This window comes from Anolis sagrei, chromosome 3, assembly GCF_037176765.1.
Source record: "Anolis sagrei isolate rAnoSag1 chromosome 3, rAnoSag1.mat, whole genome shotgun sequence".
NCBI classification, from domain to species: Eukaryota; Metazoa; Chordata; class Lepidosauria; order Squamata; family Dactyloidae; genus Anolis; species Anolis sagrei.
Genome location: NC_090023.1, coordinates 145,275,872 through 145,297,138, shown reverse-complemented (window position 1 = coordinate 145,297,138; position 21,267 = coordinate 145,275,872). Strand labels below are relative to the sequence as shown.

Here is a 21,267-nt window from a genome sequence, read left to right as displayed (position 1 = left end):
TACTCAAGGTAGACAATACTTACCAGTGTATTGATGAAGGCTTTCATTGCTGGAATCACTGGGTTTTTGTAGGTTTCTTTTGGGCTATACGGCCATGTTCTAGAGGCATTCTCTCCTGATGTTTTGCCTGCATCTATAGCAAGCATCCTCAGAGACCTCACTACCTCTGAAGATTCTTGCCATAGATGCAGCCAAAATGTCAGGAGAGAATGCTTCTAGAACATGGCCATATAGCCCGAAAAACCTACAACAACTCAATACTTACCAGTACTCACAAATCCATTTATGTTTTGTTATCTTTAACCTATATCACCAATATTAGATGGGCTTCATATACTAAAATACTAGAATAACTGGTAATATGTTTTGCAACAATGTTACTATGGGGGTCCTACCCAGATAGCCACAGCCAACCCAATCCATAGCTCGTATCAGCAAGAGATCACTGACATGCGTAGCTCTGTGCCTGAGCTGTCAGTAAACATGAACTCAGGCTATCTCTGTATCCAATTCACTTTTTTTATTCCTACCTTTTTTCATCCATAAGCATTCACAAGGTTATCTGTTTGGATTTTCTAGTGCCTCTGTATAGTCTTGTATTGGCTGCCTTGACAGTTCATTCTGAAACTAAATTACTCCATGTGCCATAGGTTAGATGGCTGTGTTACAAAATCTTTGGCAATTGTATTTTTTATGAGGATAACCAAAAATAGTGAAGTCAAGCTAGATTATTTCAGATCTAAGTTAATAATGATGGGTGTAAATTAACTCAAACTGGGAACCATTTTAAAATGTTATTAAAAAAGAAAAAAAGGAACACAACTATGGATCGAAGGCTGCAAATGAGTTTGAAGCAGGAGTAATTTTACATTAGAAATATCTAAAAACAACATTCAGCTAAAGGGTGTTAGCCTAGTGTTGCTATTCTAGAAGATATTTGTTAATACATTATCAAAGTAGTAATATCTCCTACCCAGAAAATGGAAAACCAACAGAGAAGATTGCAATACAACTGTGGGAGAAAATAACTAATGATAATTGGAACAACATTTGTATTACTGGAAACATACTAGTTATGGAAGCAAAGATGTACAATCTTGAAATGCAGGGAAGGACTATGGAGTAGTCCAGCCTTGAAAATTTGGCTTATTCGGAATAGATATTAAAACTATGTAGTTAAGGCTTCATAACAAAAGTAGTTCCCAGTTCAAACATGGACAAGCTGTGCACTAAGTTACAGAAATGGCCTGCCAATGTTGGCTGCAATTTGTCACCTTTCTTCGCTGTTCTTCCTTCATCTCCTGCAGCTTTCTGTTTTCCTCTTGCCTTTGGAGTTCTCTGTATGTGTGGTTTCTGGCCTATTGCAAATTGGAACAAAAATGGCTGAACCAGTTAACCAATACTATTACAGAAGACATCTAGCCAAAATAGCATACTATTACTCCTGAGAACTGCAAGCCTCCCTAAAACAGCCATAAACATTAGGGAAAATGTAAACCAATATATTCATGAATACATGTGGAGATTCATGCAGCAGCTAGCTGTCCTGATTAAGAGGAAAGCAATGCTGTAGAGAAAAATGCTCAAGACTTAGAATCAGTGTTCAGAGAGACCACAACAACCATCTAGTCCTTTGTTATAGAAACTTCTTTGAGGATGGGAAAGTTAGGACACTAAGCTTTACTCTAGGAAAGGTCTGAGATAGGGACTGGTGGAAAGAAAGGAGGTGGGAAAACACCTCTACAAAACAGAGGGATTAAAATAGGTGAACTTTTATCTCTAGAGTCATAGGAGCTTATCACACGAGATAAGCAACTGAATTACAGCCAAACAACAGCATCTTTGCCATGGATCACATGTCACTTCTTTACCATTGCCTCTCAGTAGGATAGCATCAGAAGGTGTTTCTTTTATGGAAAGGAAGTCATTAACAGATTATTTGTATCTGTAAAACTGTGTTTCTCAACCTGGGGGTCGGGGCCCCTGGGGGGGTTGTGAAGGGGTGTCAGAGGGGTTGCCAAAGAGCATCAGAAAACACAGTACTTTCTGTTGGTCATGGGGGTTCTGTGTGGGAAGTTTGGCCCTATTCTATTGTTGGTGGGGTTCAAAATGTGATATGACTGTAGATGAACTATAAATCCCAGCAGCTACAACTCCCCAATGTCAAGGTCTATTTTCCCCAAACTCTGCCAGTGTTCACATTTGGGCATATTGAGTATTTCTGCCAAATTTGGTCCAGATCCATTATTGTTTGAATCCACAGTGCTCTCTGGATGTAGGTGAACTACAACTCCCAAACTCAGGGTCAATGCCCACCAAACCCTTCCAGTATTTTCTGTTGGTCATGGGAGTTCTGTGTGCCAAGTTTGGTTCAACTCCATTGTTGGTGTTCAAAATGCTCTATGATTTTGGGTGAACTATAAATCCCAGCAACTACAACTCCCAAATGAAAAAATCACCCCCCCCCCACCCTGCCAGTATTCAAATTTAGGCGTATTGGATATTTGTGCCAAATTTGGTCCAGTGAATGAAAATACATCCTGCATATTGGAAATTACATTATGATTCATAACAGTAGCAAAATTACAGTTATGAAGTAGCAACAAAAATAATGTTATGGTTGGGGGTCACCACAACATGAGGAACTATATTAAGGGGTCGCGGCATTAGGAAGGTTGAGAAACACTGTGTAAAAGAAACCTTTTGCATGCTTTCCATCAGGAAAGAAGCAAAAAAAAGGAACGACATCATATGATAACTCCAAGGCAAAGATACAGTTGTCCAATTGTAATTGTGATTTTCCTGCATGGTGGGATAAACTCCATAGTGTAATGCTGAAATCACTACATAACAAGTAGATGTGCCAGATTAAAAATGCATTTAATGTGAAAAATGCACTCACAATAGCATTCCAATTGGGGTAGCATATATACAGTAAAAAAGCCATATATGGTTAGGAAAGTGTGTAGCAAACTCTGTCCATATGGAAGGAAAGACAACCTTTTTGCAATCTAATAAATAGCCCAGACAGGAAAAATATGCTGGTGGGTTCTGAGAAATACACTGAAAATGAAGCAGACAGATTTTCACATTCCTATCAAAGCACCCAATGTGGTTCTCCATTGATGGTCTTCCGGAGTCCAAGCTTCAGTCTCAAGACTTCCTTCCCTGCAGTTGAAAATCAATTTCTGCCAGAACAGTGGTCCTCAACCTGTGGGTCCCCAGATGTTTTGGCCTTCAACTCCCATAAATCCTAACAGCTGGTAAACTGGCTGGGATATCTGGGAGTCGTAGGCCAAAACACATGGGGACCCACAGGTTGAGAACCACTGTTCTAGAAGGAGGGAAACGGCTTTGACCTGCCCCTATTTCTTTCCAATATCAATAAGAGTATAGGATTTGCATAAAGCAAGAGGGAGAGGGCACTGCATACTAGTTGTGTGTCACAGATCACAATTAGTTTTTTGTGACCACATTTTCAAAGATACAGTCAGAGAAGCCAAGGAATACTCTGGAAAGAGATGAACAGACTTGACATTCAAGGATGGTTTTATTTAATAGTTCAGTATTCCACAGCTGCTGACAACTCCTTTTTTCTCAGGAGGTGTTCAGAAATCTATCAGCATTCATAGTTCCTGAAGGAGAATGGAAGGGTATCTTATACAGCCCCCAAATGGAATATGTCACTTTGAAGTATGAACATTTTGAATTCTGCAGCTTAGATTTGGAAGAGTTTCAAGATGCACAAGATATATGCATCAGTCCCTGAAGTGATTTACTGCCTACCCATTGGTATGATGCCTTTTAAACACTAATATTTAGTAGCGTTGATGATTTCATTCTGAAATATAGGGGCTTCGACTGACTATCAGAATATACTTCATAAAAGTATACATATCTAGGAACATCAACTAAACTAAAATCTGAAAATGCCTGGCCCAGTTACTGTTCATTCCAGGGCTTAATCCACATTTGCAAAATAATTCTTCCTTATCTCAGTCCTGATCTTTTTTGAACACATGATGGCTCACTGTTTTTGAAGTGAAAGCACTTATTTTAAACACCCTAGGGCTTTGATGTGATTTTTAAAAATTCATAAAGGTAAAGGTTTTCCCTGACATTAAGTCTGGTTGAGTCCGACTCTAGGTGGTGGTGTTAATCTCCATTTCTAAGATGAAGAGCCAGTGTTGTCCATAGTGGCCAGCATGACTGCATGGAGCGCTGTTACTTTCCTACCAGAGCGGTACCTATTGAGCTACTTACATTTGCATGCTTTCGAACTGCTAGGTTGGCAGAGGCTGGGGCTAACAGTGGGAGCTCACCCTGCTTCCTAGATTCGAACCGCCAACTTTCTGGTCAGCAAGTTCAGCAGCTCAGCGGTTTAACCCACTGTGCTATCAGGGACTCCATATTTTCTACTAAAAACTGGCTTTTTAAAAACACAGGTACCTGCTGTCTCAAATCATAAGTGGGGTGACTAAAAGGTTAACATGGTCCAGGAAGCATGGTATTATCCTTTTGTTTTTACACTCATATAACTGATAAGTGCATATTACAATAATCAAAGGCTAGCAGGTCTCCTGAAATGAAGGCATCCCTTTTAGAACTAACATGCAGTGAATGTATAGGTGGCAGATGGGCAAAGTTCATGGAGGGATGTGTCCCAAAAGCATTTATCTTGGCATTCATGTCTGGCAAGCGTCTAAAACTTTTCCACTCATGACCCCTTCCCACCCCAGAATTATTTATAGACCCTGGATATATAGGTATATTGAATAGATATAAAATCAAACATTTACTAGTAATAAATCAGCATTTGCAAGGCTTGCTAAACAGCCTCATTTTTTTCTTTTATGAAACACTGCTGAAGCATTTTCTGCAGTCCACTGTAAACACTACATGTTGTTGCTAATAGATTCATGTAAATATCTAACATAGCCTCTAGGGAGTGTTGAGAAACATTCTAATATTGCCAATATTTTGTGATCCCAATATTGAGCTAAGGGAATCGGGACTCCCAGTTTAAGAAGCTGGTCTAGTCTGAATAAGGTATTATATATATATACCTCGAAGTTTACGATTGTTGGGGGAGGCCCTGCTCTTGATTCCACCACGCTCGCAACTTCGAGGATGGACAGGGCCTTCTCGGTGGTGGCCACCCGTCTGTGGACTGCACTCCCCAGTGAAATCAGGGCGACTCTATTTCTCCTCTCCTTCAGGAAAAAACTGAGCTTCTTAAACTCAGTTTAAGAATGTTGGGACCAAACATTCAGGCAGCTGGCTGAGCAACAACTGTAGCGACTCGTGAGAATTGTCAATGAAGAGGCCTTGGACTGGAACTCTGGACTATGATTTGGATTTGCAGACTCAGACTTGCTGTTATGTTAATATTTTAAAGGCCATTATTTTAATGTAATTTAATGTATTTTTACTGTTTTTGACATATTCGATGTTAATTGGTGTGCTTTAACTGTTTTTGTCAGCATCTAATGATTGCCAATTGTAAGCCACCCTGAGTCCCCTTCCGGAGGGTTGAAAGGGATGGCATATAAAGGTTTTAAATAAATAAATAAATAATTTCATTCTTCCAACAGACAGACATACTCATACAGTGGAGAGGTTGTAGACTACTGAGAGAGACTCACATCCAGTGGCAATGCATGTGAGCCACCAGAATGACAGGAGAATGAGAAAGCCTACTGGTTTATATGAATATGCAAATATGCATACATCTGCATGCATATATGGCTGTGATTGTTTTACTTAAAATATTCTGATGCAGTATACATTTAAACATACCCTTTAAATGCATGAATGTGACATCTGACAAGGTCAAATGAGGCAGGTAGTGTTCACTAGAGAGTTCTGCAGGCCTACTCACTACCTAAATAAGAGCATATATTCTATATATAAAATCTGTTAGTGGTGAATTGCCTTTTAAAGAAATTATACATGCTCTTCACACTAATGATTCCATAGTCATGTCTGTCTGTCTGTTGCTATCCAAGTGGTCTTCACACTTTGAGCCTCCACCTGTTTTAGATGTACATACCCCAGTCAGCCTGGTCAAGGATATTCTGGGCACTGAAGTTGAAACTAACATGAAGGCAACGGCTGGGGAATATTGTCTAGTCCATAGCAAAACATACAAAAGACATCTGTCAACACACACACAACAGGCAAACTTACCCAAGAAGTAGACTCCAGACTACGATAGTCTGTTTGATAGGATCTTCGATCACACGGACTTAAATCCATTCTATTTAGAAACTGGGTGTTTTTTCTGTAGAAACAATATGATCAAAATTAGATATTCCAGGGGGGAAGTTAAGTTTTGATATTTCTCCATATTCTATTCTAGACACATGACATGACTAAATACTAGCAAATATAACAAAAAATTAGAAATACAGGGAGGCAGCTTGCCACAGAAAGAATGCTACTGATAGCAGTTGCAGTTCCCCAGATTGGTTCCTTGAAGATATGTTAGTGTATTGGGCCAATTATTCCCAACCTGGCAAGCTTGTTACCACTGTGAACATGGTAGTATCAGCTACTCTGGGAATTAGTATTGTTCTGAAGGCAGTTTCACCCCATCAAGCCCTTCCTATCTATTGTTCTAAGATGAGACAGACACTGATCCCATTACTCTTGTCACTGTCCTTTCAAATGAAATTGAAAGTAGAAGCGTCTGTAAGAGATCCTGAGTTCCATAATGAAAAGGTAGTCTGCCATCATAGCAGCCCGCCCATCCCTTCCACAGAATGACATTATTTAGAAATACCGCCTGCCCTAAGACAGAGTGTTTCCTTCCTCCACACCCTAATTTTAGCCAGGCTATCCTGCTTGGTAAACAATGCAAGTATCAGGTAATCTAAACTTGTTTTCTGTGATAGCAATGGCTGGAATGAGATCAATAGGAAATTTCACAGCGTCATCTTATTTCAGTTCTCATTAACTTTTCCAATTAGGCATTTTTATTGCCAATACCTTGATGTTATTTCACGTCTCTTTCTTGGCTGCTGGCATAGTTTCTCTGCTTGCCCACCTTCCTTTTACACTAACCTATTAGGGTGATGCTGGAGGCAATTTCAGGCATCAAGATTTCATTTATTATTTTGAAACAGTTGACATGAATCCCACAGACCAAGGAAATTACAGCTCTGAGTACACTGTGGAGGTCTTGCCTTGCAAGCCGTCGTAGGCTCCCCATCTGTATGGCCAATCTGTTCCTATATTTTCAGCCAGCTTGAGTGGGCAGATTAATGGGCACAATTAGAAGGTGCCCTCGCAGGCATTCAAACTGCCTTCATTACTGCACTCGAGAGGGGGGTCTATAGAAGCCTAGTTTTCTGCCAGTTAGCAAAGTACTTGATTCTAGCAAAAAATATATATAGCAGCAAAAACAAAACTAGACACAGCAATGAAAGGAGCAAGTCTAATACAGATGTAAATCCTTGCCTATCTTCATTTTCATGTGTGGCAACAAGAAACCACAAAACACTTCCCATCACTTACAGGATGATTTTCTGTTGGCAAGATTTTGTGCATTTTTGTATAGGTGAGTTATGATAGCTACAGTTGTACTGAACTGACATTTAAAATCCGGAACACTGTATGGGCTGTTAGTACATCATTAGGCTTGCTGTATCTGTCTGCTTTGCTTCATAATGAGAAAGAAAGACTAATTTTTGGGGAAACATTGTGCAAAAGTGCAGAATATTTGCCCATCCCTCATGTAAGGTGTTTCTTGCTACTGATGACAGACCAGGATGTGGTGCCACTTCTCCAGTTTTGATTCATGAGGCCTTTAACTATGAAGGTGGATATTTGAATAATCAAACCTGAAAAGCTGTTTGATTCAGATCCCCTGTCTGAAAATGAGAACCTTATGTTGTTTTAGCAAAATTCTGCTAAAAATTGGTTGTTAACAGAACAATCTATTGCAAAAGACTTATTGAGATGAGTAAGTGTCCCTTGATACAAATAAGGAACACCTTGGCCCAGGCATGTAGCCGGGGGGGGGGGGGGGGCTTTGGGGGCTTCATGGTGGTCCGCGAAAAGGCCTTACTGGTACATTATTTAAACTGTTATGTTTATTCATATCATGATCTGATCACCATGCTCAATATATCCCATATACATGGCATATTGGGGTAACAATACAAAAGGTTTGCTAGGGTAGACACTCTTTCACTCAGACTCATCCCCCCCCCCCCCGAATCAAAATCCTGGCTACGGGCCTGCCTTGGCCATATCTAGGTTCCCCCACACCTAAAAAACAAATCCAATGGGGTGTACATTTCTATTTGGGATAGATTTAGGTTATAGGCATGCTTCATTTAACAAAAGCAGCTCATTTTTACAAAATCTTTATATACCCATCAAGCCTTCTTTCCTCGTTTTCTTTATAGTTCAGTGGTTCCCAGCCCTCGGGCCTCCAGGTGTTTTGGACTTCAGCTCCCACAGTTCCTAACAGCTGGTAAGCTGGGTGGGATTTCTGGGAGTTGAAGTCCAAACAAATGGAGGCCCAAAGGTTGGGAACCACTGGTGTAGTTGGACTTTTATTTAGCAGTAGTGGCATGGAGAGGAGGATGAAGGAAAGATGGAGAAACATAATTTTTTGTTCTTGGATTGCAACATCACATCTGCAGTAAACAATTCAATAAAACTTGGGCTGGGAAAGAATTCTAACTAACTTCTGCTACAGTGGCTTTGTGTGCATGTCTGTCACAGGCAAGATAAACAGCAGCTTCCTTCAGAATGCCTTACAGAACATTTGTGATCTGAAAGTGACAGAGAAAAGGAGAAAGACAAGCCTGATTCATCACTTATTCAGTGCATATTTTAAAAGCATCAATCTATAAGTATGGCCACCACAATGAAGATCATAAGAAAAGTGGAGACTGGAGAAAGGATCATTGTTGGATGCATTTTGGACAAAACTTTCAACACGGATGTAGGACAGTGGTTCTCAACCTGTGGGTCCCCAGGTGTTTTGGCCTACAACTCCCAGAAATCCCAGTCAGTTTACCAGCTGTTAGGATTTCTGGAAATTGAAAGCCAAAACATCTGGGGACCCACAGGTTGAGAACCACTGCTCTAGAAGATTCAAAATTATTTTTGTTTATTTAACCAAAGCTCCTCTGACTTGGTGGTTACTCCATTTCACATGTGAATTTCATTTGTTTTGGATGAAAAGTTTGCTGCAACATGTTGATATGTTCTTCTTCTTATGATATGAAAATCTTATGAAAATTAAATGGACTTAATTTTAATCTAATCTAATGTTATTTATGTAATTACTGTATTTTATGTTGTATGTGGGGCATCAAATTGTTGCCGTCTGTAAGCTGCTCTGAGTCCCTCTGCGGGGGTTTGAGATGGATGGGGTACAAATGTTTGAAATAAATAAATAAATAAATAAATAAATAACATCAACATATCCCTATTTTTTCTGTAAGTGCATCTACACTGCAGAATTAATTCAGTTTGGTCCTGCTTTAACTCTCATGGCTCACCACTATTCTGGGCGTTGTAGTTTGGGGGGACACCAGCACTTTTTGGCAGAGAAGACGAAATGCCTTGTAAAAATACAGTGGCTCTGATAGCACTGAGACTTGGCAGTTAAAGCGGTGTCAAGTCCAATTTGTTCTACACTGCAAATGCACCCTATGTCGTTTCTTTCTCTGGTACCATTTGTTCTTTTGAAGAAGTAATAGCCAGGAATGCATCTGCTTTGTTAACAAAGGTAAAGCTCTTCTAGTACAGAAAAGCTTAAACTCAGATCGACGAATCACTTCAGAAAAGACATAAATTTATTCTGATGAATAAATCTGGTGACTAAAGTTATGTCTTTTCTGAAGTCTGGTGAACAAAGTTAAGGAATGACAACGCTTAGAGAGCATAACTATTCTTTAAAAAAGAGAAACTCTTCAATTTTAAAAAGGAATAAAAGCAAGCTAACAATTGTGAATTCATGATGACAATGAAAAGAGATAGGTTACTTTCACATGTAGTGTTGTTGAAAAGAAAAGAAAATACGGTCACCTTGAATGGAGATTTTGATTATTAAAGATAGCATCCTTCAGAAAGATTAAAAAAAAGGAGGCTCAAGTACTTTTATAGAAAACTTTCATTGTATATAAATCCATTCAGCCTAACCATTTATAGAATTTTTTGGTACATTCAAATGTCATATTCTATTTACAACCCTTCTATGCTTTCCCACTATTCCTTCCATATTCCTTCCTTTCACAGAAAATTTGTTATGATTTAAGAACTTGCCACCTTATATGTGAAAATTAAACAGCAGGTGTTCTAGCCTCAGAACTTCTAACAAGCTTCTCCAAAACAGACTGCAAGAACGACTATGTTTGGGCTGCTTCTGATGCAGAAATGAATTGTGATGCTCTGGTACTTATTGCTACCGTTCTTGTGGGGTTTTGTAATATTCAAACAAGGATTTTGTAGTTCTGGACTATTGTGTAACTATTTACTTACTGGACAATACCAGAAGAGCCCGGACCATCTGACAGCCCATTGGAAATATAGCACTGTACAGATAAAATCACCCAGATCTGCTCCAATTGGGATGCTATCACTACAGATGTGGTGATGTAGCTTTGGTCCCTTGTTTGATCACTGATAATGGACACTTTTCAATGTGTTCAGCCAGAGATGTAGGAAAGATTTTTGGAAAGGTATATCAGACTATGGATAAGAACATTTTTGATCACCTTGGTGGATGACCAGTGTGGAGAAATACACAAGAATGAGTGCCTATTGGTTTTGCTGGCTCTTTTGGCAGCTTTCAGTACTATACCCCATGGTATTCCACTGAACTGATTTTTTTTGAGATGGGACAGAGGCAGTCATAGGATGCTGGTGGAAAACATTGTGGCTTCTGGCCTGGGGGTCCCTCGGCTTTGGTCCTTGTACTACTAGATGAATTAGGCCAAGATTTGGGGGTTTGATGCTTTCATTACAGTTACTCTTTCTTACCTAGATCAAATGAAGCTGCTTCAGTTCTGAACTGATTGCTGTCTTTAGTAATGACTGGATGAGTATGAAAACACTTAAATTTAATCTTGGAAACATATAAGGCAGATGAGTCAGATCAAGTGGATTCGGTTGTGATTTGGAATCCGCTACTTCTTCCCTTGTTTCTTCCATGGAGTCTCTTTGAAAATACAAGTACATAGCTTGGGTGTATTCCTGGACTCAATCCTGAATCTGGAAACTCAAGACTTCACTGGTGGCTAAGGGTGCACTTTTAAGGCACTTGTGCACCAGTTGCACTGACACCTTAAATGACACTGATACAGATTTAGTTATCATACATTTGGATTATAACATGCTCTACGTGGGCAGTTACTTGGTCTAAAGAGATGTAACAATGCCTCTTGGAGGTCTCTGATTGTATTTGCTTCTTTCAGACCAGGTAAATTGATACATCCTTGAATGCTACTTAACTCCCTCCCATGACAATCTGCTAATATAAAACTAATTCATATTTCTTTGTGTCTGAAATGCATTTGGTCTTATCTGCAAGAAAGCACCAATTGAATGAGCACTTGGAGATGTATGTGCAGTATTTCCTATGGATTTTATTGGACACTTCTGGTATTTCTTTTATGACCAATGAAGTTCAGGTCCAGGTTAGGTGAATAACTTCTCTCTGACAATACTTCCTATTTCTTCAGTTTTTCTGGAAATTTATTTATTTATTATATTTATATATTGCCCCTCTCAGCCCAGAGGCGACTTGGAGCGGTTCCATCATCCCCACAAAGACACGTAGTGACAACATGTGGAAGGGCCTTATTAGTAGCTGCTCCCAAGCTCTGGAACTTCCTTACAAGAAGATTTAGACTGGCACCCTTCTTGCTATCTTTACACAAATTTTGAGGGTTTGTTTTTAGGCAAACCATTAAAGCCTTAAAAGGTTCTGTTGTAGTTTTCTGTATTGTCTATTTGTTGTTTTCTTTTTAATAGTTATATCTAACTGGTTTTAATTTAATGCATAGTCTAGTTACATTTTAAGCTTTTGCATAGGGTGGGGTTTTTTGGTGATATAAACATATTGGCAAAATAAAGCTTATGGCAAAGAAACTCCTTTTATTAAATATTTTTATGAGAGTCCTTCTTGGTTGGGCGTTTTTTTCTTCTTCCTTGCAGCATCAGACTTGAGGCCATTGTAACAGACAGCTGGAAAAAGACAAACTTTCAGTGTGGGGGGGTGGCAATTATGTGTGCGTAGGGAAAAAAACTTGATTAGATAAAAATGAGATTCTGTTCTTCATAATCCTGCTGCAGCTGTGTATGTGCAACTGGTGAAGTAAATAGCTGCATACAAAAAAATACTGAGCATGTGTGCAGAGCAAAATGGAAAGAAACGGAAAAAGTAGGTTAACCTGCTTTATCAGTGACCTTGGCATGTTGAAAAAGCATAAATTTATCAGTTTTGTCAAAATGTTTTTGCTTAGTTCTGCAAGGCACATGCTGCTACTGCTTTACCGCCAGTAGGGTTTACTAATTGGTGTCTTGCCAGTTTCCCCTTGTCAAAATCTTTGTGTAGATTTTAAAAAATATTCCACACTATACCCTGCAAAAGCTTGAAAGCAGTATGTATGACTTCTGCAGTAAGTGCCTATTAGTGTTGGGTAAATAAAATACATACATTTACACAGCTACACATACTTGGAACAGCCTGGTAGCCAATTTTTAATATCTACCTACCTACCTACCTACCTAATAATGATTATTCTGTTTTGAAATTGTTAGACATTCAGCTTAGTATCTATATCTTGACGTTGCGAATAGAAGGATAGGATTTTGCTCTTTTCTGCCTCGGGTTGCATTACAACTCGCCTATATAGATGTGGGGCATTTTTGGTGCCCCATTCTGCCACAGGCAGCAACTGTTTTGTGTTGGCTCTAACAGAATGCCATCTTGAAAGGGAAGCACTTAATTTTAAGCATCATTTTAAAAATTACAATATTTCATCAATACCAAACAGTTTCCAGTTTACTACTCTGATGGCAGACATGAGATTAAAATAAGTGACTCGTGTTTAGTTTATGACAGAATGGGATTTCTTATTTTGGTTTTTATGGAATTTTAAATAAAATCATTCTGCTGTCATCAAGTTTTATATGGTGGAAAGAAGATATGATCATTCTGAGGGATGGATTATATTTTGTGTTTTGAGATTGCATTCTTTGGGGGCAATTTTATGTTCAGACCATCTCTCTAGGAACTTTGCTAATTTTTCAATGAAAAAAATACAATTTTTTGCATGTAAAAATAGGGAAATTCACAAACACAAAACAATTTTTGCGGATGATTTGTCAGTTCAGCCTCATCAGCATTTCAGAAATTTAGCTTGAAGAATAAGAAGGTGGGTTAGTTATCTACTTTTTAAAAAAATCCTGAAAACATAGGAGTAAGATGCATGCCAAATTCTGTTCAGGTCACAGAATAGTAATATTCCAACTATGTCTACCACATAAGAAAAATGAAGTACTTCGTCCATCCCAAATACATCAAAATCCTTATGTCCACTTCCAGGGAGATGTAGAAGCACATTTTCAATACCCTCTTTTAGTTTGCAACTAGCTCTTTACAGCAGCATATCAAAGAGCTAGCAAATACTAAGCTGAAAAAAAGGAAGCCAAGAGGTCACAAATCCCTTTGTACTAAATGAAACTCAATCAAACAATAGGAAAAGGGAGCAGCTGCTGCATGGTGGGATAGTAACATAAAGCTGTAAGGACATATCCAGGAATTGAAGAATAATAGTTACTTATTATGAGGAATTGGAGGTAAAAGCCTGCACCCAGGAAGCTGAAGCATCATCTTTCTCTATTAAAGTTCAAATCCAACTTACACGAAATGGTCCTCATCAAACATCTGCCGTCTTTGCCATTCTTGTTGCCTTTGTTTTTCTTCAAGTTTATTGGCCTAGAATATGAGAACATCAGAACATTGTAATTAATTATTGATCCAATACTAGAAATAGAGACCACCTGCTAGAAGCAAAGCACACACATCCGATAGTCATCACTTAAAATTAATACTACAGAAGCATATGCGTCACGCAAGGTATACTACAGAAGCATATGTTTGACACACAATGAGTCCAACCTCCTTGAGATTCTTATTGAAAAATTCTATATTTATCTTCCACTTCATTCAAGGGGTTCAGTGTGGTGCACATGGCTTATTCTCCATTCAATTTTATCCTCAACACAACCTTATGATTAAGGTAATTTTGATGAGCTCCACAAACTCCATAGTGAAAGCTGCTTTTTCCAAGACCTACTCTAATAATACTCTATTATGCTATGCTAGCTCTAATTTGAGAATTATATCTGATTGCAACAAGGTTAGATATAGATGTAAAGATATGATATGTACACAACCCAGCCGGTAGAAATAGTATGAAAGACTGGCCCAAATAAGACAAATCATAGTTTAGCATAACATGCATTACCTTAAACCATAGTTTAGCATAACAAGTTTAACTTTTAACTTTGAATATGTTTTAATGGTTTTTAACTGGGAATTGTAATATTGTTTATATTTAATCTTGTTTTAATGTTCACATACTTGTATGCTTTTATTTGTTATGCTGATGCTTTATGTTAAGCTGCTCTGAGTCCTCTTCAGGGGAGATAACATGGGGTATAAATAAGTATAATAATAATAATAATAATAATAATAACCACCTGAATCTTATATCTAAGCCCAAAACCAGAAATGTAGTTAATTTTGCTTTAGGAAACAAGTTAGATCACAAACCATGATACTACAGTTTGAATAAAATGCTAATATCACACAATTTGCTGAAGTTCAAATGTGGCAAATGCAAGTGATTAGTTTAAAGCAGGATCAAAAGCTTTTGTTGTCTTCCCTACACCATGCAAGTGGAGCCCCCAGTGGCACAATAGATTAAACCCTTGTGCCGGCAGGACTGAAGACTGACATGCCAGAGGTTCGAATCCAGGAAGAGCGCAGATGAGCTCTTTCTGTTCGTTCCAGATCCCCATGCTGGGACATGAAAGAAGCTTCCCACAAGGATGGTAAAACATCAAAATATCTAGGCGTCCCCTGGGCAACGTCCTTGTAGATGGCCAATTCTCTCAAACCAGAAGTGATTTGCAGTTTCTTAAGTCACTCCACACACACACACAAAGAACAAAAACATGCAAGTGGAGATGGAGGAATAGGCATGTTTATACTTATGCATAGAATGCCAAATTATCATTTAAAATCACACACGAAAGAATAGTCCTAAAGATGGCAGGGTACATTTGAGTGTAAAGAATTATGTTATGTGTAAAAATCATGAAATGCAGACCTTGAGAACTTCACTGAGGAAATATGAGTGTTGCTACATTCTTTTTCAAGAAACAAATTGTTTGCCATTGGCTACGATTCATCTGGTCTGTCTGTTTGACTAGCAGTCTGGGAGACAAGGATTGGCATCCCTCCTGCTTGGCTATGGAAACGTGCTGCGCAGCCTTGGGCCGGTCACACTTTCTCAGGCTCAGAGGAAGGCCATGGCAACCCCCCTCTGAATCAATCTTGTCAAGAAAACTCCATCACAAGAGCTCTACATGTCTAAGTTGACTTGAAGGCACATAACACTGATTCATTATCGCAAGGAGAATTACCCATTAGCAACATGGTATTTGGAGCCACTTTTACAATAGAAAAAAATCCCCCAGATACCCAAAATAATGTCATTGAAACTAACAATTTGAAGTAATAGGTGGTGGTTGTTATTTTTCTTTATATCCCACTTCTTTCCCAGTTTGGGACTCAAGGCAACAGATAAGCGTTATTTGTTACAGCAGTGAACCTGAACACCTACCTCATTCCTGTTAAAAGATTTCAAAGTAATGTATGTTGTCCCTCACCACACACACACAAAGTAGATAACCACTGACAATATGTCTTTCAATGTGCTACTTCCAGGCTCTATAGGTGCCTGCAGGGAGAGAAAACAATCCTGGCCTGATTACGTCTGTCTTACCTTTTCTCTTTGAATTGCTTTCTTTTTCAAAATGTCAGCTTCTTCTGCCTCCCTCCTGATTCGTTCATCTTCCTCTCTCTTCAGCTATTGTGAGAGAGAAAGCTAGGCTTATTACAGAGACTGCATTTACTACAACTTACATCCAGACTAAACATGTCAAGGAAGAAAAGGACAAACTAGGCTTCCAATACACCGGGGTCTCCTCTCAGATTCCATGAATATCAGGCTATGATGGAGAATATGCCTTTGTGTACAGGGACCATCAGGCGAAAGCTAGAGTGCAACCATATTTTGAGAGGCACAATAGATTTAGACTGAATTTTTCTCACTGGCAATAAGGGGACCCTTAGGCAGTCAAGAAATAAACTTGATGAGCTCCAAACCACATCTCAGGTCGCCATGAACGGGAGCTACACCTGTTCTCCACTGATCCCATTCCACATATAGGAGCTTTTAAATACAACTTAAAATATATTCTTGCTGGATCCCAGATATGTGTATGCATATACGATAGACCGTGCCAGCTTCTAGGCAAAGGATGGGCCCAGATATTGTGCAAATAAATAAATAAAGTGCCCAAGGGCCCTGATAATTATATTCAAAATTGCCATTTTCTACAGTAGAAGTCAAGCAAGAAAACTACTTAAAGTAAACATGTGATAGAAATTGTACATGCCGGCATTCACAAATCTATAGTGTGCAGAGCAATAATATGAATCATGAAATCTGAGTCATCTGATGAATAATAAATTCCCTACAAAATGATTTAAAAAATCTGAACACATTTCAACTGGCTTTGTTGTTTTCATTACTGCATTTTCAAGCACACATGTCAAAAGAGGAAACTGGATGACCAGAGTCTCATGATCTTTCTGCAGCTTCAGCATTATCTAGGTTATAGTGTTTCTCTCAGCTTTGCAGAAATTTGAGATCAACCAGGCATAGGGATAAATATATAGAGAACAATATTTAATTTAGAAAAAAATGCCTTTCCTTATCCAAAACTGATGGGATCACAAGTAGCTTTCATTTCGCATTGTTGATAATTTGGAAGTGTTGTCCAAAAGCAAATTATGACTTCTGGCTGTTCACTGTAATGATCTATATTCAATGTGCTTTGTTTTTAACAAAGAATGGGAGAAGTCAAGTCAGATAACAGAGCTCTTCTTCTTATTCCATGCAATGGCCAAGGAAATGACAAATACATTCTTCCTGACCTTTTGCCGGTATTTGGACTGCATATGTTCAAGTTGCTGCTTTCGCCTCACTTCAGCCTCTGATGTTTTCCCACCTGGAAAGAGCACATATTAAACAAGTCAGGAGAACACTACAAGAATAGTATCCAAAAGGCAGGATGACCATATATTGCATAGTAACTGGTCTACTGACATGCCTCACCTCAAATACTGAGATTTTAATTCCCATCATGTTAAAATGACTGGCCATGTGTGTGTGTACCTGAACAACAAACCAGTGTCTTTGCCAATTAATGGCAAGTTTTGCATGTCAGATACCTAGTTTTGTATTCAAGGCATGTTGAACAAGTACATTGAAAATAACACAGGCTTAATTTTCATTTTTAAAACAAAAGCACAAATACATTTTAAATACTAGACATCTGCATTCTCTCAACCTAATAGCTGGTCCTGGACAATACTCTACTCCTCTTTCCTAACAGTGTTCTAACCACGTTCTGAACAGAATAGAGGTTTTATTTCAATCCACCATACTTTCCTATTTGAATCACTAAGACTTGCACAAAATACCTCTGTGATAGAAGAAAGGACAACAAGTAGTGATTTCTCAAAAATTAAACTGCAAAACATTTGTAGAAAACAGCAACATTCTAAAAAAAAAGGTATGTGTTTCTATTAACCTGAGGATAGAGGGAAAACAGTGATTTCAGGAGATCATAGAATCATAGAATCAAAGAGTTGGAAGAGACCTCATGGGCCATTCAGCCCAACCCCCTGCCAAGAAGCAGGAATGTTGCATTCAAATCACCCCTGACAGATGGCCATCCAGCCTCTGTTTAAAAGCTTCCAAAGAAGGAGCCTCCACCACACTCCAGGGCAGAGAGTTCCACTGCTGAACGGCTCTCACAGTCAGGAAGTTCTTCCTCATTGGAACCTACGTAGCCATTTGGGCATTAAGGTCCTCTGGGGAGGTCCTTCTCACAGTCCCACCACCCTCACAAGCATGGCTGGTGGGAACGGGAAAAGGGCCTTCTTAGTGGTGGCACTCCAGCTCTGGAACACACTTCCCAAAGAAATCAGATAGGCTCCCTCTCTAGATACCTTCAGGAAGGAACTGAAAACATGGGATGCGGAAGCAAGCATTCGGGAAGGATTAACTATAATTTATTATGATGGTGGCTTTTATAGTTGGACAAACACCAACTGGTTTGACCTCGTTTTGCCCTGGTGCACAATGTGTTTTAAATCCTGCTAAATTTAATTTGTGTATTTTGTTATGATAATATTAGTTAGTTGTGATGATTTTTGATTTGGAATTATGTATTATATTCTATTTTAGTTTATTAGTTGTAAGCTGCCCTGAGTCCTTTTGGAGAGGGAGCAGAATATACGGTAAATAAAGTTGTTGTTGTTATTCCACGATGATCAATTTTCTGGGAGGAAGTAAATGCTTGTATATGTTCTAAGATCTTTAATATTATTAGCTGCTTTGAGTTCATTTGAGTGACAAGTTTGTTAAAAATGCAGCAAGGAAAACTATAATTACCCCCCCCCCCCCAAATTCCGGAAACATAAACTGGTATCAGAACAATTTGGTGAAGTTGTTTGAAGAAACAAATGGATGACTATTCACTATGAAGCACTCAGGAGGTGAGAACTGCAGGCTGGGAAGTTCTTATTAGCAAAGAATGTTGTTGAAAGACTTGCTTAGATTGTTGTTGTTGTTGTTTAACAACATGGACTCATCATTTTAAATTGAACTTCTGGCAAATTACAGAAAAACATTGTTCCAGCAGTATCTCAATATGGATCAACCCAGATGTTAAAAAGCTGTACTATAATTTCCCCATTGAAATACAGTGTTCCCTCGCTGTTTTGCGGTTCACTTCATGCAGACTCGCTGTTTCACAGGTTTTTTTTAAAGAATTTAAAATGCAAGTAGCAAGGGAACACAATATACCCATTATCAAAGTGTGTTGTTTCTCCAGCATAGATCCTGCTACAGACTTGAAATGCAAAGTTACTCACAGACTAGAGTTACGGAACAAAAGAATGGCTCTCGCACTGCCCGGGGGTGGGGGGTGGGGAGGGGCAAGCCAGGAACCCCTTGGCAGTGCTTCCCAGAAGCCGAAAGTGTCACCCTGGCTGGCGGAGGTAGTGGGTTGCGAGGGAAATGTGTGTGTGGCTGGCAATGAGCTGGCAAAGAGTCCTGTCCGGCACCAGCGAGGGGTGTGGAGAGGGCTGCCAAGTCAGCTTCCACCGGGGCTTCTTCCTCAGGGTGACTAGGTGAGAGACCCATGCCAGTTGGGGAAGCAGGGAGGGAGGGAGAAGGGTGGCTCCAGCAAGAGAAGGAGGGAGGGAGGGAGTAAGGGAGGGGGAAAGAGGAGAGGAAAGAGGGATTGATTGAGTGAGTGAGAGAGAGGGGGGCGCGGGTGAGAGGAGTGGGCAGAGATATACTGTACATATACAGTATAGCATCCCTACACCCCGATTTTTCACTTATCGTGAGTGATCCTGGAACATAACCCTGAAACAAGTGAGGGAACACTGTATTGCTGAATTAGCTGTTGAGGCAAATATTCAACCTCTGTTCGATATTTCATTATTAGCTGCCATAAGTTCCAACACTTCATCAGTCTTTCAAAACTATTCAACATTACAACAATGTTGAACTTTGAGACAAGATAAAATATGTAGGGCAAAATACTCTATTGTCTGGAATTCCCCAGTTTTCTGAATGTTCCTCTTTATTTACTGTCCTAATTTTAGAGTTTTTTAAATATGAGTAGACAGATTCTGTTCATTATCTTGGTTTCCTCCTTTATGTTGAAATTGTCCACCTGCTTGTGGATTTCAATGGTTTCTCTGGCTACCAGTATTAAAAAAATGTAAAATCAGGACAATACATAAGGAGGAACACTCCAAAAACAAAGTAATTTCTGACAGGAAATAATCGGTACCAGCGAAACCTCTCAACAAATTATTCTCCAGGCAGGAAGAAGCCAGGCTTTGAATCTGCAAGGCCATTCAAGGCTAATTAAGGTGTCCAATTGCAACATTCACACTTGCCTCAAGCAGGCAAAGGTTCTTTCTCCCACCCTGGACATTCCACAGATATAGATATACCCACTTGCCTAGTTTCCAACAGACCTCACAATCTCTGAGGATGCCTGCCATAAATGTGGGCAAAATGTCAGGAGAGAATGCTTCTGGAACATGGCCATACAGCCCTGAAAACTCACAGCAACCCAGTGATTCCAGCCATGAAAGCCTTTGACAATCCCTTCAAATGTTGCTAAGATTTTTAAAAATAATCCTCCAGTAATTATTGCCTGAGGCTGCATCACTGCAGTGACAACAAATTCTATATCATTGTTTGCTGTTACGTTTGATTTGTTAATGACAAAATGTGGCTCACTCAAACCTACCTACAAACAAGACAATACTTCCAGACTTAAGGGAACTTTAAGCACTTAAACATGGTTTGAATTATTTAGCTTAGTATGTTTAGAGAAAGCAGCAGGAGCATCTCAATCAGGCATCTTTGAGAATGTGTCTCAGATATGTATGCCCACTCACCCAGTTTCTGGGGTGCCAGATTAAGCACTTGTGGCCTGCGCTGCTCCTTCCATTTTGCAAGGTCTTCCAGCTCTTTATTAGCAACTGAAATGCAGTAAACAAGGCAAAGAGCGAGAACATTAGTGAAAATACTTCATTTCATGATGGGTACAGGAAGAAAAACATGGTCCCAGTACTGATCCCCAAAGGAGCACCATCTAAAGCACCATCAACAGTAGGCCCTTCCATCCATATACACCTACCTATTCTCCAATCTAATATAGGATAGAATGACATTCATCCATGAAAATGGAAATAGCACAGGGTACAAGCAAAGTAGTTTTAGATGTCTCATGCAAACAAATTGTCCTTTCTTATGACAGCTGACTTAACATCTTTGGACTATACGTCTCCAGAACATACTGGCTGGAATTCCATTGGTTTCCTATTCAGGACACTTCTGAAGACAA

General features: G+C 39.3%; 1 protein-coding gene across 1 annotated transcript in view; it reads right to left on the bottom strand.

Annotated features, from left to right (window-relative positions):
- The window catches only part of EPSTI1 (epithelial stromal interaction 1), a 39,773-nt gene that overhangs the window by 12,126 nt on the left and 6,380 nt on the right, over positions 1-21,267 (bottom strand). The window contains exons 3-8 of the mRNA XM_060769247.2: positions 20,819-20,902; positions 17,261-17,334; positions 16,044-16,127; positions 13,893-13,966; positions 6,190-6,283; positions 1,275-1,358 (exon numbers count right to left, since the gene is read on the bottom strand). Coding sequence (XP_060625230.2) covers positions 1,275-1,358; positions 6,190-6,283; positions 13,893-13,966; positions 16,044-16,127; positions 17,261-17,334; positions 20,819-20,902 — 494 coding nt within the window. The remainder of the gene's footprint in view (positions 1-1,274; positions 1,359-6,189; positions 6,284-13,892; positions 13,967-16,043; positions 16,128-17,260; positions 17,335-20,818; positions 20,903-21,267) is intronic.